Source organism: Theobroma umbraticum, unplaced genomic scaffold, assembly GCF_002168275.2.
Source record: "Theobroma umbraticum cultivar Fairchild unplaced genomic scaffold, ASM216827v3 scaffold_147.0, whole genome shotgun sequence".
In the NCBI taxonomy this organism is placed as follows: Eukaryota; Viridiplantae; Streptophyta; class Magnoliopsida; order Malvales; family Malvaceae; genus Theobroma; species Theobroma umbraticum.
In genome coordinates, this window is record NW_018397259.1 from 8,433,987 (window position 1) to 8,450,736 (window position 16,750).

The window sequence follows — 16,750 nt, forward strand, 5'->3', positions numbered from 1 at the left end:
AACTCTTCTTAGCCGTCTTAGCCGCCTTTGCTGGCTTGGCTGCCGGTTTAGCTTTAGCCTTGGGAGTAGCTTTCGGCTTCACCGCGGTTTTCGCCTTAGGCTTCACAGGCGTCGCAACTTTTGTTCTCGTTTTCGGTTTCGTCGCGGCTTTAGCTGTCCTCGGCTTCGGTTTTGCAGCAGTGGAGGAAGCAGCTTTAGGCTTCGCGGCGGCTGGCTTCTTAGCTGCGGCGTAGGCCGGAGGGAGCTTGTAAGAGGCCTTGACCTTGACAAGCTTTCCAGAAGCAACAAACTTCTTCATCTGAACAAGTAAAAGCTTCCGAAAGTTCGAGGGCAATTGCTTATGCTTTTCTTCGATGAATTTCGTGATTGCATATTGGCTCGATCCTGTCTTCTCTTTCAACGTAACGATCGCATCCGAAATCATCTGCAGAAAAAGAATCACAGATAATTCGAATCAAAAATCAATTGAAGATCTCAAGAGAAAGAAACCTACGGTTTCTTGAAAGAGATAATCACCTCGAGAAATGGTGGATGTGAACAAGCCGATTTCGGCTTCTTAGCACCGGCACTTTTCTTCTTCGCGACGGGCGCCACGGCGGAATCAGTAGCGGAGGCCATGAGTCAAATAAGCAAGCTAACGAGTTGGAAAAGATTTGAAACTTTGTTACATTGCAGTTACGCGTGAGAGATTTTATAATGGAAATGGTGAAATCTGATTGGTGGACAACCAAATGACGGGGATCGAATGACTAATGCGAAATTTTAAATGTTGGACGTTGGATTCGAATGCTGTCGACGGTTGGGATTGGGAATTTGGATAAGGTGCGGATCGTGGAGGGTGAAAGGGGATGGGTGTGAGGTTGAAGTTTGAGGTTGGAATGAGAGTTGGGGATGTGTTTTTGAGTTGATTTGAAATGCGTGTAAATTGAGTATCGATGAATGGATTTATATGGGGTTTGATTTCACTTTTAAATTAGGATCTGAGGTTTCTAACGAGAGTTTTATTGGAAAATTTGATTAAGAATTTTAAGATAATTTCGAGTTTGAATCCAAAGTGGTCGAAATTAAAATTTTTCAGAGTTTGATGCGATTTTAATAGATTTTGAGATAATTGTGTTTAATGAATTGATGTTTTTAAATCCTACGTGATTGTAGGATTGTAATGGAGTTATTTGGTTCAAGAATTACAAAAATCCGATAGAAAATGAATTTGAGACTATGATTGAAACACAACTTAAGTTGAACATATTTATTAAATGTTATAGTTCATTATATTGAAATCAAATTGATATTATCATTTTAAACAAGCGATTTGATTTAACGATATCAATCAAACATAAATAAGATTCTCAAACTTCAAATTGTTCAAATCTTTAAATAAAAAGTATCACATTGTGAGTATTAAATTGAAACAACAATAACATTATGAATGGAACTCAAATGTACCCCATGAAGAAACACACACCTTTGTTTGAATATGTCCATTTTCTCTTCAAGCAACTTACAACCGTTGAAATCTCTAGTCAACAACATAAAAAATTTTCAGGATATAAATTAAAGGATTAAGTAAAACTTTGGGTTTGCCATGAAATTAAGAAAGGACAGCTAATTGCACAGCATTTTACAAAAGCAAACGCATTTCTTGTCCTTTTTATCATGTGTTCTTGTCAAACTGATCATGAAAGTATCAAGAACTTGGATGAGCAAGTATCCAATCATGCAAAGCTTACACTACCATGAAACCAAAACAAAGATAGCTTTAGAAGTTTACTTGCTTCAACATGCACAAATTGAAAGCAAATTAATTGGTAAGATGAATGGGCAGAGAAAACCAATCAAGTTGTCTTAATTTGCTTCCAAAGACATTATGATGTTTAGATAAAAATGAAAAATCAAAACATTTGACATATATAGTAAGCTTTGAATCAATTTATATTAATCAAAGATGATTTGAGAGAGTATTAGAGTACGATCACTGTTATTAGGTTGAAATGGTCACAGTGCCAAGACTACAAAGGCAATGTTCAAAAATCATTAGCAATGATAGCTCCTTTGAGGATAGCAACATTACATGGAATTTTGGGTGGCAAACATGGTTAAGGTTGCTTATTTCAAACAACTTCAAGCCATTCTAGTTATCTAGTTGGCCTAAAACAAAGGCCAGAATTCATGTTACTCCATCTCATAGCCTGCATATTTTGGTGTATAGGTAGAGCTAGTAGCAAAATTATAGTTTAGCATCTAACAATCAAGCTGCTTCGGAAGAACTTGATCGAAAACTCAAGGGTCTCACCGGATTAAGTATGCTATTAGTAAATCTTGGTATTATATATGTTAAAAATGACATTGATATTTTTTGCGGATAATTTAAACACACGATGGGGTATTGTAAGTGGTAAAATGACTTATTGTCATGATCTACTGAAATTCAATCTTTTATCATTTCATTCGTCAAAACAAAAAAAAATGACACTGGCATATGCATGCCATGGCACATGAAGAATAGCTCCCTTTCTTCAACAATCTCGTGGTGTTCATGAAAATTATCAATCTTTACTTGATAATCAGTTTTTATTGTATTCTCAAAACAAGAAAAAACAAAGAATTACAGTTATTGGGACTAAAACTTAAGAAGAGAATTTTGTTGGCTTAAGCTGAATAGCAGCCATATTTTATGTGTCCTTGTTGCCAAAGGCGCAACTAGGCATATATTTTCAAAAAAAGCTTTTGTATTTATTCAATTAATTAAGTCATTAATTTGTTTTTATTTTTAAATAATTTTAAATTTTTATTTTAAATCGAACAAATCTTTTGATTTAACGAAACTATACTCATCATGAGATTTAAAGTCAACTACTCTATTTTATCGCATTACATATGACCTAATTAATTAATATGATCACAATAAAAATGCCAAGGAAAGAGAGAGACAAAAGGAAAAAGGGATAACTGAAAACAAAATCCTACCATCTATAATTAGATTTAGATTTTGTTTTTTTAAAAAATGAAAAAGGATGAAAAAGAGAGGTTTTTTTGAAAAAATTAAATCAATCAAAAAGCAAAGAGAGGTGTCACGAACCAAACAATAAGGTTTTTTTTTTACGTTTGGTCGGTACCAATAAATTTAAGAGTGTGCAAACGGTTATTTTTTTTAGGTTAGTTCAATTGTGATTATACAAATATTATCTAATTATCAAATTACTAATTATCATTATTTTATATATTTGTTTAACCAAAACAAGCTCATAAATGTATTTAGTCTTATTAAATAGAAGCTATGAATTTATCCATTTTTGTAACAAACTAAAATTACATTTGATATATACTTAATTAATATACTTTATGAGCATTAAGTTAAGCAAAAAATTTATAAAAAAAACATATAGTATCATAAATGGTAAAAACAAAACATTATTGATTATCAATAATGACAGATGAAAAGTTAATGCATTACAAAAAGTTAAAGATAAGGTCCAATGAGACATCAATTTCAAGAAGAAATAAATAATATTGAAGTGTATTTTATAAAGATCTTCTAATTGAATCATGTATATATATAATTTTGATGTCTAAGAAGATTATTAATTTATATATCAATGGGGACTTATGTTTTTTTTAATTGTATTATTTTATAAATTTAGCAAATTATTAATAGTCAAAATACTCACCAAGTCCTTGTACTCATACATTTTGTTCAATTTAATTCTTGTACTCAAAATTAAAGTAATTTAGTCTTTTGATTTTAAGAATTGCTTTAATTTAGTTCCTTATTCTAACCACATTTAATTTTGTTATTAAAAAGATGATGTAAATGCTGATGTCAGCACTGACATGACACATTTTGATGATTTAACACCCACATAATGACGTGGCATGAAACATGGCATTGACGTGATAATGTTGTAGTACCACGTGACATTAATATGATGACATAGTAATATTGATGTGACATTAACATGTCAACATGTCAGTGCCTCGTAGCAGATCAAAAATTTTCAAAAAACTTTTTTTTGCTACGTCATAGTGATTAAATTGAATAAAAATATATAATATAAGGACTAAATTGAGCAAAATTGAGATGTTAAAGGACTAAATTGAAAAAATATTTAAAAAATTCAAACATTTAAGTAGATGATTAATAAGCCAAATATTTAAGTGTAAAAGATTTATGATGCTAAAAAATATATATATATAGTTTCTTACTTGATTATTTGATTATAGAATATGTACATTAATTTATCTTTTTCACAAAAATTAAGTTTGAATTCTCCTTTTATAAAAAATTTCATATCCAAAGTCAAATTTAGATGAATAACTTACATTGTGTTGGAATAAAATAATATAAAAAACTAAATAAATTCTTTTCTTTTATTGATAATAGTACAAAATTTTGAAATTTATTTGAATTAGTTTTTAACTTGAGCAAAACTCAAATTAGCAAAATAGATTAATTTAGTTTTTTTAAAATAATAAAGAAGGGAAATATGGAGTTAACGATGATTATACAATAATTCTTCATTCTAACTTGCTTAATTTAAGTATTACAAATCTCTTATTACAACTATAAAATCTAAGTTACTCCATCTCTTCAATCTTTTATTTATTTTTTATGTTTTTATTTTGTTTAATATTTTAGGTTATATTTTTTAGATTGAAATTTCTTAGATTAAAGATTGCATTTATGGTTGATAGAGTTAAATATAATTGTAAATATTTGAATAATTTTATTTTATATTTATAAATTTTTTGTACATCCAAATTAATAATTTAAATTTAAATTTAACAAAATTTGATTGCGGTATTTGAAGTTAAATAAAATTATTTTATGAGAAATTAGGAATAAATTTAAATAAAAGGTAAATTAGGTAAGGTTTAAATAATTTTAAAAGAATAGGTATTTGTAAATTATGAAAGTTGTAACTAAATCAACCTATTTTGTTAATTTGAGTTCAGCTTAAGTTAAAAATTAAATCAAATAAATTTTAAATTTTTAGACTATTATAAATAGAAGAAAAAAGAATTTATTTAGACATTCTATATTATTTTATTCTAACGTAATGAAAGTTATTCATTTAAATTTGATTTAGGTATAAATTTTTTTCGAAATTTTTTTATAAAAGGAGAATTTAAACTTTATTTTTTTTAAAAAAAATAAATTAATGTACATATTTTAAAATCAAATAATCAAGTAAGAAAATATTTTTATTTATTTGTTAACACCATAAATCTTTTATACTCAAATATTTGACTTATTAATAAATATGTCTATCATCTACTTGAATATTTATATTTTTTAAATATTTTTTAATTTAGTCCCTCAATATCTGAATTTTGTTTAATTTAGTCCTTAAGATGTGGCACAAAAAATTTGTTGAAAATTTTTAATATGCCACGTGACACTGACATGTTAACATATTAATGCCATGTCATCACATCGATGTCACGTTATTAAAATGTGTTACGTCAACAATGATGTCAATGTTGATGTTATCTTTTTAATAGTAAAATTAGATGTCATTAGAGGAATTGACTAATTTGAAGTAATTTCCAAAATCAATGGACTAAATTATTTCGATTTTCAGTACATGGACTAAATTGATCAAAGATAGCGTTTGATATAAGGGAAGTGGAAGCACATTCCTTAGAATGTGTTCAATTAAATTACATTACAGTGTTTGTTTTACAACAGATCACTGCAATATAATATTACAATGTAGTCACATTACAGCCAAATGATATAATGTAATTATAGTCCAAAATTAGTGCATCACATTACATTGCATTTTACAATATTCTTAAAGATATTTTTACCTTTTAACTTTATTACCTTGTTAAAAATATTTTGTAATGTTATAATTAAAATAAAAATTATTAAAATTAAATATAAAATATAAGAATTAGAAATTAAAATATAATAAATTAAAATTTACATACTATAGGTAAAAGAAATTAAAATAAAATATATAATATAATAAATTATATTAAAGAAATAAAAATAAAATATATAAAATTATAATAAAAATGAAAATAAAATATATGATATTAAAAATATATTTAAGAAATGATATTAGATAAAAATTAATAATAAAAAATACAAGTATATTAAACTTGTATTTTAATAAATAAGGGTAATTTTAAAAATTAACATTACATTCTCAGCAAAGTACTTGTAAACCAAACGTTGCAATGTTATCTTCTCTGTATTTTAATTATTATTTTACTTATATACTAAACACTATAATGTTATTTTCCCTACAATCACATTGCTTGCAATCACATTACCTGTAATCACATTACATTGTAAAGTATCAAATACCACTAAATTGCAAGAGTATATGGACTTGGTGAGTATTTTGATCAATTATTAATTTATCACGTTGATCCTAAGTCAGGATCAGTTAAAAATATTATTTAATCAAAGTTATTAATTTATTAAGTATTAACTTATGGAGATTTTACTGTATATTAGATATCAAACAACATTTGATTTACTAGCTTGAGCTCAAATCTGCATGGTTCTAAGCATAATTTCTTAACACCTTAACTTAGCCATAAAAAAAGTTAGAATTCCTTTGAAAAAAGAGTTGTTTAATCACTAAAATTACCTCTCTTTAAATAAGCATTTTCTACTTTGGTTAGTTTGGTTGGAAATTTTTTCAATCAAAAACCAAACCGATAAAACCATTATAACTGAACACTAAACTAACTAAATCGAAAAAATTGAATTCATTTAGGTTTGATTTAGTTTGAATTTGCACACCTTTACCAACAATTGACCATGATGATTAGATTTTGGACAAATCCTAGCAGAGAAAAGGGAAGGTGAGAATAGAGAGGGGGGAGGGAAGAAGAAAATGGGAAGCTTTATATAGTCCCCTCAAAACTATGTTGTTTTGAGGAGGAAGAGAGAGAAAAAAAATCACATCAATTGTTATATGATTATATTATCAAGTTATGTTATATATCATATGAATTGAAAATACAAATTGGTATTTGATTTGACGATTAATTTTTAATTAAGGTTAAAGGCTTATTTGATTTAAAATGAAAATACATAATATCTAAAAAACTTCTTAAACTATTTAAGAAAATTTAAATAAGCTTTATTTTTTATTATGTTCAATCAAGTTCTTATATTTTTATTTTGATGTAAATAAGCTCTTATATTTTTATTTTGAGCCAAATAAGCTCTTATGACTAATGATTAACTGAGTTAAAATGTCACTTATCATTTTATACCATTTGGCATATCGACGTGTTATAATTGATGATGACGTGGAATGTTGATATATCATATTGAATGATGACACGACATGCTTATGTAGCATAATAATATGATAATGCGATATTTTTCACTTTACACATCAGCGTTATGTAAATATAAAATGATAAGTAATATTTAAATTAATGATAATTAATCAATCACAATTGACAAGGGCTTATGTCCAAAATAAAAGTACAAAGACTTGATTGAATGTAATAAAAGAATAACAGTTTATTTAAATTTTTTAAAATAATTCGTAAGTTTTTTCGAGCATTATATCAAATAAAAATTTAAAAATAACGCAATTGCCTATTTACATAGGATTTAGCCTTGTAGCACATCATCCTTTTGAATTCTATTACTATCAATCGCCTTAGCATAGCTCTCTAAAGATTATTTGGCAAAGAAATAAAGTTTGATTAAATGTGTAAAAATATGCTTAACTTTAAATATATGAAGATTAAATACCTCAAGTTTATAGTAGATTTTAACTAATTTGTACGAACAAGGGTCGAATAAACTCGAACATAACTTAATCATTTTCAAAACCTTCAACCATTCGTAATAAAGATTAAAGTTAAAGATTAAAATTTAATATTCGAATACCTTCTCTTGATCTAGATATTATACGATTCACGAAAACCCTAAAATAAAAGAAATGGAAACTCCTAAACTTTTTTTCCATGTTAGAAAAAAAATGGTCATTTTCTCTCTTCCTCTCTCTACCACTTCCATGAGTAGATGGAGAGACGGGAACCAATATTTTGGAGCTTGATTATGTGTTTGATCATGATGGGCCTACGAAGGAGAAAATATGGGGCCACTAGACGCAATACTGTGACCAGCACATGTTCACAAAGGAGTAGCAAATGAGATCAATGGTGGAATGCAAAGGTTCCCAAGTTCTTACTTTACAAGAACATTAATATAACAAACAAATATTAGGATATAAAGTTCACAGCAGCATACCTTTTTGATACTGCTCAAGTTTTTAGTTGACGTTGTAGGTTTTCCTTGTACAGATTCTCAAGCATACAAGCAATCAAAGCTTACAAATCGAAAACAAGGAGAAGGAGAAACAAAGGTTACACATAAATTCAAAGTTAATAAGTTCACATATTCCTATTCTCTATAGTAAACCTTTTGGTCTAGTTCTGTGGTTCGAGCTAAATAATGTAGAAATGCTCCACCATTTGCGATCTTAGTTTGAAACCCCATATTATGTACAATAGGTATTCACATCTCTGAAACACCCGGTTTTTTAGATTTTTTGCTGATTTTAACAATTGGAGGTTTGGTTTTTGAAGTCAGAACAACAAATTGGTATCTCCATCAAATTGTCATGTATGAGCAGACTGTGTTGAGAGTAACCTTGAATGATTGTGCTCGCCTTCATATGTGACAATCAGCATTGAAGGGTCTTCCAGGCATCTCTCAACGTGCTTCCTTGCAGGGCAACCCCTCACACTGCTACACTTATAGTATCCCCTGCATCATAACAGCTTCTCCATTAAGGGAATGGTTTCAGCAACAGGTTTACAATTTAAGCATAATCAGTCTAATAGTAAGCTTGGGATAAGACCATTATATTGTGTAATCAGACAAAAGATAATTGCAAAGGTTTATATTAACAGAATGAGAATCATGTCTTTCTACAGCTGCTCAGGCATAGCATGGAATGAGGAAAAAGATTGATTCTTGCCTAATTTATAAGGATCTTGGCAAGATCTTCAATTGGTCATGGTGATAATCCTGAGACTGGAATGAATGTCAAATTTGCCTAAAACATTTGAGTTGTGGCTTTAGATTTGATTCAATTTTCAAAACTAGGACAAACCTTGATTAAGCATGACAGAAGCACTAGAACACATATGCCAATTTGCTCAAGCAACCAACTAACAAAGCCTAGCCTCCAAAAGTTCCAGGCAATTAACATTAGCAGAGATACTTATAATTGGGAAAGAATCAATTGATAAATCAACTAATAACTATCTAATACTTAAAGTAGTAAAACTGGTATGACATAAAGTGATAAAAAAATGGTTTTTTCCTTTTTTTGTTGGGGGTTGGGGAGGAAGGTGCTTACCTAGGGTGTGGAGAACCCTTAATTGGCTTTTGCCCATATTTCCTCCATGAATATTCATCAGGAGGAATATCTGCAACTTTGTTACTAATAGCAGGCACTTTAATAGACCTCTTAATTCTCAGTTTCCTATAAACAACAAACAGAAATGATAAGTAATTATAGTTTACCATAATACCAACCTTAAACATATGAACTAGAGATCCAATCTAACCTCCTCTTTGAACAATGGCATTTACCAGTAGTACCACATTTCATACTGCCATCTTCTGCCCTACCTGAACACCTCCTTCTTGATTGTTGTGAGATTTGATCAAAATGGTGCGGCATGCCAATTAAATGGAAGGAGTTCCCATCTAAGTTAGCTACACTACCATCCATGCTTAAAGATGACACAAATGATCTGGCAGATGACATGGTTGGTGTGCAACTAGATCCATCAAATTTGATGTTCATACCACTATTACTCTTAGAAAAAGCCATATCAGCTTGGAATTTCACTTGTTGCTGCTGAAATTGCAGCCTTTGCATCTGTTGCTGATGATGAACAAAGTGATAGTCTTGTGATGGCTTTATTTGGGCAGTGCGGAGAGAGGGCTTAACTGATGAACTCATCTCAAATGAAGGGTTCTCAAAGAACACCTTTGGTGTCAGCTGCAACTGATTTTTAGCTCTAGCATCAAGGTCAAAGGATGGTTTGTCGAACAGGTTGGAACGATATACTTGAAGGGGTTTTGGTGATAAAATTGTTCTGCAGTTGGCACTTTCTAGGAAGATTTTTTGGGGCAAAGTCGATCTAAATTTCTTCAACTTCCTTACTCTTGCGTGACTTAAGTCATTGCTGAGAAGAGACACAACTTTTTTGAACTTAAACACAGCTTCCCCAGTTTCCATCATTAAGTTGCTATACTGAACTTGATCCTTTGGTGAAGACAAGAGACTAAGAACTCTATGACAGCTCTCTATAGCTGCCTTGTTAGCTTGTTCAACCTCCTCCATGCTCACTCAAAACTTTCAAAAACCAAACCCAAGTTCCTAAAAATCCTTACAAACAAGACGAAGAAAACATTTCAATGACAACAAAATTTCTATCACTCGCTTAAAAACAGACCTTTTAAACCCCAAAAATTAGACCTTTGCTCAAGGCTAAGAAGCCAAAACTTGAACAAAGACCAAGGCTTTGAAATTGGGTATTACTCAAAATCGAAACCTTTTGGAACAAAAGTAGAGAAAGATTGAAATTAAAGACATTCCATATGAACAATCAGCCATTTTCAATGGCAAAAAAAATAAAGGGAACAAAAACAAAAACTGGGTACGAAATGAAACAAAAGTTAAAGTGAACAAACAATAACTTTAAAAAGAGGCCTCAAAGAACAAAACCTTGTTAAAATTTGAACATGGAGAAAAAGAAAGAAAGAGAGAGAGAGAGAGAGAGAGAGAGAGAGAAAGAAGTCCTAGATTTTATCCCATTAATTGAAAGGCGTGAAAGGAGACTTTTGCTTTGTTTCTGGGACTTACTAAAATCACCCAAAAGAAAACAAAGTCCCTCTTTTCTCTGTAACTAACTAAAAATTTTTAAAAAAATAAAACCATTGGAGAAATTGAACAGAAAAAAACCATAGTGTGCTCTGTTCATTGAAGAGGCAAAACAGAAAGAAAATAAAAAAGAACTCAAGTTTCTGTCAAAGATCCTGTCGTGGGTCCCAATATTAACTATTTTTCACTCTCTTTTTCTTTTAATGTTTTTCAACTTTATTTTTATTAACAAAGTCCAAAATAAATAAATTATTCCTGTTTTAACATCGTTAAGACACAAAATATTTCATATCTCATAAAAATCAATATATTAAGAATGAACTTCTTAATTGAGTTAATAAATTAACAGTATAGTCAAATTAATTAAAGAATTTAGTAGTAGATTTTTTATTTTATTTATTCCCTTGGAAGGAGAAAAAAAAAAGGAATTACCTGTCAAAAAGTGGGGTCATGAGTCCACTTTGGAGTGGAGAGAGACATCCAAGCTGAGGCAATTTGTGTAATGGACTATTGACGGTAGAGATGATGCCAGGTGTATCAAAGAATGTTGGCTAAGACAAGATTTTTGTTGTCTGCTTCTGCCTAATGTGGGATCCACTATGAAGACCTCAGCTGACTGACAGAGATTCTCTCTGCCATTCTTTTTTTTGGATTTATTTGAAAATTATGTGCACTTGTTTTTGGGAGTTCTAATATTTTTTTTGTTCTTTTACTTCCAATTTTACATATTATATATATATTTTATTAATTTTACTTAATCACTAGTTTATAAATTCACAACAACTATTATCATTTTGTTAAAAATTTTAAAAAATAAATATTCATTATCTCGAAATATTTTTAATTTGATATTTTTACTCATCCTAAAATGATATTTTTTGATTAAATAATAATATATAATTTATACAAATCATTCTTATAATAACTTCTATTAATCATAACTTTTTATGATCCTAAGAGAATAAATTCTCTCGAAATTATTCATTCAAAAAAAACCCTAAAAATTTGTTTCTCAAAGCTTCCTAATTTTCTACCTACATGCAGATCCAATAATTAATATTATATTTTTTTTCCATTTGTTTGATTAAAATTTTAATTTTTTGTTTATTTAATTAGAAAAAAAATTTGATTGAGGAACTTGGATGAATTGAGTATAGGAGTGTCCAAATGAAAATGACTTTGTCCACTAAAAGTCAATGGTGGAGCAAAGGCACAATAGTTTTTTCATCAGTTGATAATGATTGTGAGATGTCCAATCATTAAGGGGAAAATTAACAAACAAATCCTAGGTAGCAACTTTATTAATAGGGGTTTCTCATTGCCAATTTTTCTTGAGTGGTGGCTATAGGGCTTCATCATGCCTATTTACCATGATCCCTCCTTCTTTATTATATAAATATAATACACTTTTTTATTATAATTTCTTAAAAATCACATTATTTTCCTTTTTAAATTATTTATCAAATTTTGATTTTTACAAAAATTAAGACAAGAGTTTTAATTTTGATACATCTTATATTAAATTATAGATATGTAATAATTTTTAATATGAAAAATAAATTTATAATATAGAAAAAATAAGAATATTGAGTGTCTAAAAATAAAAAAAATCATTTTGTAACATTAATATGTGGTTTTTTTATATTTTATTGGATCAAAGAAGCAAACGATTTAAGGCAGCATGGTAAAGGTGTAAGTTGATAAGAGGGGGAAAAAATAAAGGGAAAAGAAAAGCAAAAAATAAAAAGAAAATTATCTCTTTTTTCCCCAACATTTCGCCTTTTTCTATATAATCAAACACAATATTATAATTAACTAAGACCAATTAAAACTTAAATACCATATCCTCTATATGGTATAAAATTAATGGTAATAAATATTTTTTGATGTTGACAAGTTCACTTCTAAAGTCAAGATAATCATAATTATCTTTGAAGATCATGAAGATTAATATTATAAATTAATAGTACTAAAATAGATTGGATTAAGTTTCATGGTGGGAGCACTGCAGAGCATTAATTATTATTATTTGTTTCATATGATATTTTAATTATATTTTTCCATCCCTTTCTTTTTTTCTATCATAATAAAATTATAATATAGTATTCTATTCTTTTAGATTTATATGCATACTCATGGAACAAGCATAAGATTCAATTTTTTAAAGGCATGGGCAACTTCTCTATTGTGTCAAGTGGCTTGAAATTGGCAAGGATTCCGAAATCATGCATGACAATAGGCAACAACACATTACATAGCTGAGTGGTTATTGCTTTTAATTTAAATGTTTAGAAGGATAAATGGGTTAAAAAAATTATGAAAATCATCTTATACTTTATGTGCCAAAATCGAATTTTAATTTTGAGTCTTAATATTCTTGTTTGTAAAAATCAAAATTACGAAATTGAGAAAACTCAAAAAAATCCATCAATTTTTTTTCTTTTAGTATCAAATTACTAGAAAAGAAAAACCCAATTTTCCTTTCCTCTCATTCCTCTTTTTCTTCTATCAATGGTTATAGAATTTTCCTTTTTTTGGGCTAAGCAAATAAATAAATATTGAATCATAAACCCAAAATTTTTTTCTTACACTAGCAAGTAGCAACTTTATTATAAATCATAAAACATTGAATCAAAGCATAAAAAGTAGGTAAAAAAATGAAAAAAAAAATAATGGACATGACAGACATCTACCCCATTGGGTGACCCCATCATTTCCTCAAAATGTTGATCTTATTGTCAAATGTTTCTGTGGATTGACATCATAGTCCTCCAATTAAATTGCACCTATTTGGAAACCTATGCAGCCTCTAATAATATCCCCACTAGGCAAAGACAAATAAGATGATGATAAACCTACCTTTTTTAATCTTTTTTTAAATAAATAAAACTTCAAGAATTCCATCACTTCTCATATTAAAATCACTTAGAAAGAAAGTAACTTGCTTTTTTAACCACAATTTGACTTTCTTAGGAACATTTTCATATTTTATTCTCCTTTTCTTTTTTTTTTAATTTATCAATACATCAATACAAAGTGGCCAAACTCCCCCCCTAAGTCATTTCACATGACAAACATTACCCTGTAGGAAAGTCGTCTCAAAAATCCCTTCTTTTTCATTTCATTAAGAAAGTGAAAAATTTGTTGACATCTGCACCAATAATTCAAATACGAGGTGCTCTCCATGATAACATCTTATGTGCATTCTTTTCATTTTTTTAAATATATGAATAAGGTTTAGGCTCTAATTCAAGTAAGAAATTCAAAAAATTTTAAATAATTATAAAGTTCGAGTACTGTAATTATTAATAAAATTCGAGATAAGAGTGAGTACCGTTCTTATTGACAATAATTTCACCTGTCAATTCCTAATTTTTTATTTTTTATGATAGGATTCAATTCCAATTCTAAAAGCAAAGTTCATCCTGGTGGAGACAAGGGACAATTTTTATTTATTATTATGCCTAAATATCTAATCAAAGGTGCCTTAGATTACCCTAGATAGAATATTCAGTTTTTAGATATGGAGCAATCAATTTTATTAGTACCCGGCACGCAACTATGACTTTGATGATTGTCCTTTTTCATTAGTCAAAGGAGAATGTGCAAGCAATACCAATTTTTTCTTTAGATTAATAGAAGATTTGATTTTGATAAGATTAATAAATATATAATACAAAATATAAGATAAAATGAAACTGGGTCCTCATGATGCTTTTATAAAGGTCTTGATGTGTGTAATGGAATTCAAATTATGTTCTTTTTTATTATTAAATTAATAAACAAAATTCACATTAAGACCCTGTTTGAAATAGAATAAAACTTTTTTTTACAAAAGATTTGAATGTCATGTGTGTTTAGAAGACAAAAAAATGCAATCTATATGTTAAATAGTCTACGAATCAATGAGAAAAGTACTTTTTATTGGCATAAAATGTCTTACACTCTTTATCAAATCAATGAGAAAAACACTTATTACTCGCATAAAATATCTTACACTCTTCACAATGAAATTATTAAAAAAAAATGACAAAACACTTGTTCCGGTAAAATATCTTACACTTTTCACGTGAACTTAGAAAGCCATGAAATTATTTAAAAATGATATAAACATCTATTTTTCATATAAAATGTCTTACACTTCTCACTAAAGATTAAAAAGCTATAAAATTATTAAAAAAAATGAGAAAAACACTAATTGTTCGCATAAAATATCTTACATTCTCTACTTAATCAATAAAAAAAATGCCTATTGTATGCATAAAATGTTTTGCACTCTTCACAGGAGATTAAAAATTTATGAAATTATTAAAATAAATGAGAAAAATACCCATTCTTTGCATTAACTTTCTACTTATTGTTCACATAAAATGTCTTATATTCTTCAAGGGATATCTTACACTCTTCATGCGAGATTAGAAAGCTATAAAATTATTTTTAAAAATGAGAAAACATCCACTTTTCACATAAAATGTCTTACACTTTTCACTAGAAATTAAAAAACTATGAAATTATTAAAAAAAGAGAGTAAAACACTGATTCTTCACATAAAATATCTTACACTCTTTATAGAATCAATGAGAAAAACACCTAAATTATAAAAAAGAAACATAAAATTATTTTAAAAACTGAAAACAACATTCACTTTTCGTATAAAATGTCTTACACTTTTCACTAGAGATAAAAAAAGCTATGAAATTATTAAAAAAATGAGCAAAACACTTATTGTTCACATTAAATAACTTACACTCTTTACCGAATCAATGAGAAAAACACCTAAATTATAGAAAAGAAAAAAAAAAAGAAAAGGAAAGAGTCCAGATCCACAATTTCTAATCGTTGGATCAAAGGAAAGTGATGGGCCCCGCCACCACAAGATCAGTTCGGAATCCTCATAGCTTTTACCGTGCACCTGCCAGGAATCGAACCCGGCTGTGTTGTGGCAGAATACTATTCTGCCACAAAACCACTAGTGCTTGTTGATGTTCCCATTTCCAAATATAAACTTGCAAAAAAATTCCTGCCATGCAAGATTGGGTTCGTTTGCATTAAAATTACAAGGTGGTGTAGATTCTTCTGATAATATTTATTAAATCACAATAAGATTGCCAAGCTTTTTTTGTTCTTTCAGCAATTCAAGACAATATAGTACTACAAGTTTGTAACATGGTCGTAAGTTCATAGTGAAAAACACAAGATAATTATAATAGTACCAGGCTAAGTGGGAAACTTTGATTTATATCGCCTGTTTGACATACAATGTTAAAGGAAAATGACACACAAAAAAGAAAAAAGTATTGTTTCTTTTGTAATGCTTGAGTTTCCATGGCTTCCCTTCTCTATCTTTGCAGGGTCAATGGCTTTACTTGATTTTCCAAGATGGGGTTTTGCTTTACCGTCCTTTTGGATTGACAAGTTGAGAGAAGATGGCACTCTCATTGTTAACTTCCTCACTCACTTCGTGCTCACTTCCAAGGCTGAGGTTGCCTACATGTAATCCTTGCCTTTGGCTTCTTACGCTGGAATCTGTTGAACGGACACTTCCTTGATCATCTGTTGAACTCGAACCACCGCCCTTGGAACCGTCTGCGGTTTCTTGCAATTGGAGAGCAAACTCAAGATTCCACAACACATCACCCATGTGAGGACGCTCAAGTCCATGATCAGATAAGCACTTCTCTGCTGTATCTGCAAATTTCTTTAGACATTCGGGATCGATTTTTCCCTTCAAATGAGGGTCAATGATGTCTTCCAGAACTCCTTTTTTTTGACAATGAAGTGCCCAATCTGCAAGACTAACTTGTTCCTTTGGGAGGCTAGGATTGAGAGCTGGTCTAGCACATAATGCCTCGAAGAGGACAACA

The 16,750-nt window shown here is 29.2% G+C and overlaps 3 protein-coding genes across 4 annotated transcripts in view; all 3 read right to left on the minus strand.

Annotated features, from left to right (window-relative positions):
* The window catches only part of LOC110415628 (uncharacterized), a 1,411-nt gene extending 736 nt beyond the window's left edge, over window positions 1-675 (minus strand). Inside the window, exons 1-2 of the mRNA XM_021427332.2 lie at window positions 517-675; window positions 4-424 (exon numbers count right to left, since the gene is read on the minus strand). Coding sequence (XP_021283007.1) covers window positions 4-424; window positions 517-618 — 523 coding nt within the window. The 5' untranslated portion in view covers window positions 619-675. The remainder of the gene's footprint in view (window positions 1-3; window positions 425-516) is intronic.
* Window positions 676-8,152: 7,477 nt separating this feature from the next.
* Window positions 8,153-10,905, minus strand: WRKY39 (WRKY DNA-binding protein 39). Of its 2 annotated transcripts, XM_021426400.2 has the most exons (4): window positions 9,562-10,905; window positions 9,351-9,476; window positions 8,636-8,752; window positions 8,153-8,312 (listed from the first exon to the last, which is right to left on the minus strand). In XM_021426400.2, exons 1-4 carry the CDS (start codon window positions 10,344-10,346, stop codon window positions 8,291-8,293), a joined length of 1,050 nt encoding a protein of 349 aa, XP_021282075.1. In that variant the 5' UTR covers window positions 10,347-10,905; the 3' UTR covers window positions 8,153-8,290. The 2 variants fall into 2 exon arrangements, with proteins under 2 accessions (XP_021282075.1, XP_021282074.1); XM_021426399.2 differs by having other exon boundaries at window positions 8,158-8,752; window positions 9,562-10,900.
* Window positions 10,906-16,043: 5,138 nt separating this feature from the next.
* The window catches only part of ANX1 (Malectin/receptor-like protein kinase family protein), a 1,588-nt gene continuing 881 nt past the window's right edge, over window positions 16,044-16,750 (minus strand). Inside the window, exon 2 of the mRNA XM_021427333.2 lies at window positions 16,044-16,749. Coding sequence (XP_021283008.1) covers window positions 16,279-16,749 — 471 coding nt within the window. The 3' untranslated portion in view covers window positions 16,044-16,278. The remainder of the gene's footprint in view (window position 16,750) is intronic.

Excerpts from the sequence above, each read along its gene's own strand:
- WRKY39 (XM_021426399.2), bottom strand. The coding sequence starts at position 10,346 with ATGGAGGAGGTTGAACAAGCTAACAAGGCAGCTATAGAGAGCTGTCAT. Across the intron at positions 9,477-9,561 it reads TGCCATTGTTCAAAGAGGAG|GAAACTGAGAATTAAGAGGT; the intron begins GTTAGATTGGAT and ends TGTTGTTTATAG. Across the intron at positions 8,753-9,350 it reads AAGGGTTCTCCACACCCTAG|GGGATACTATAAGTGTAGCA; the intron begins GTAAGCACCTTC and ends GTTATGATGCAG.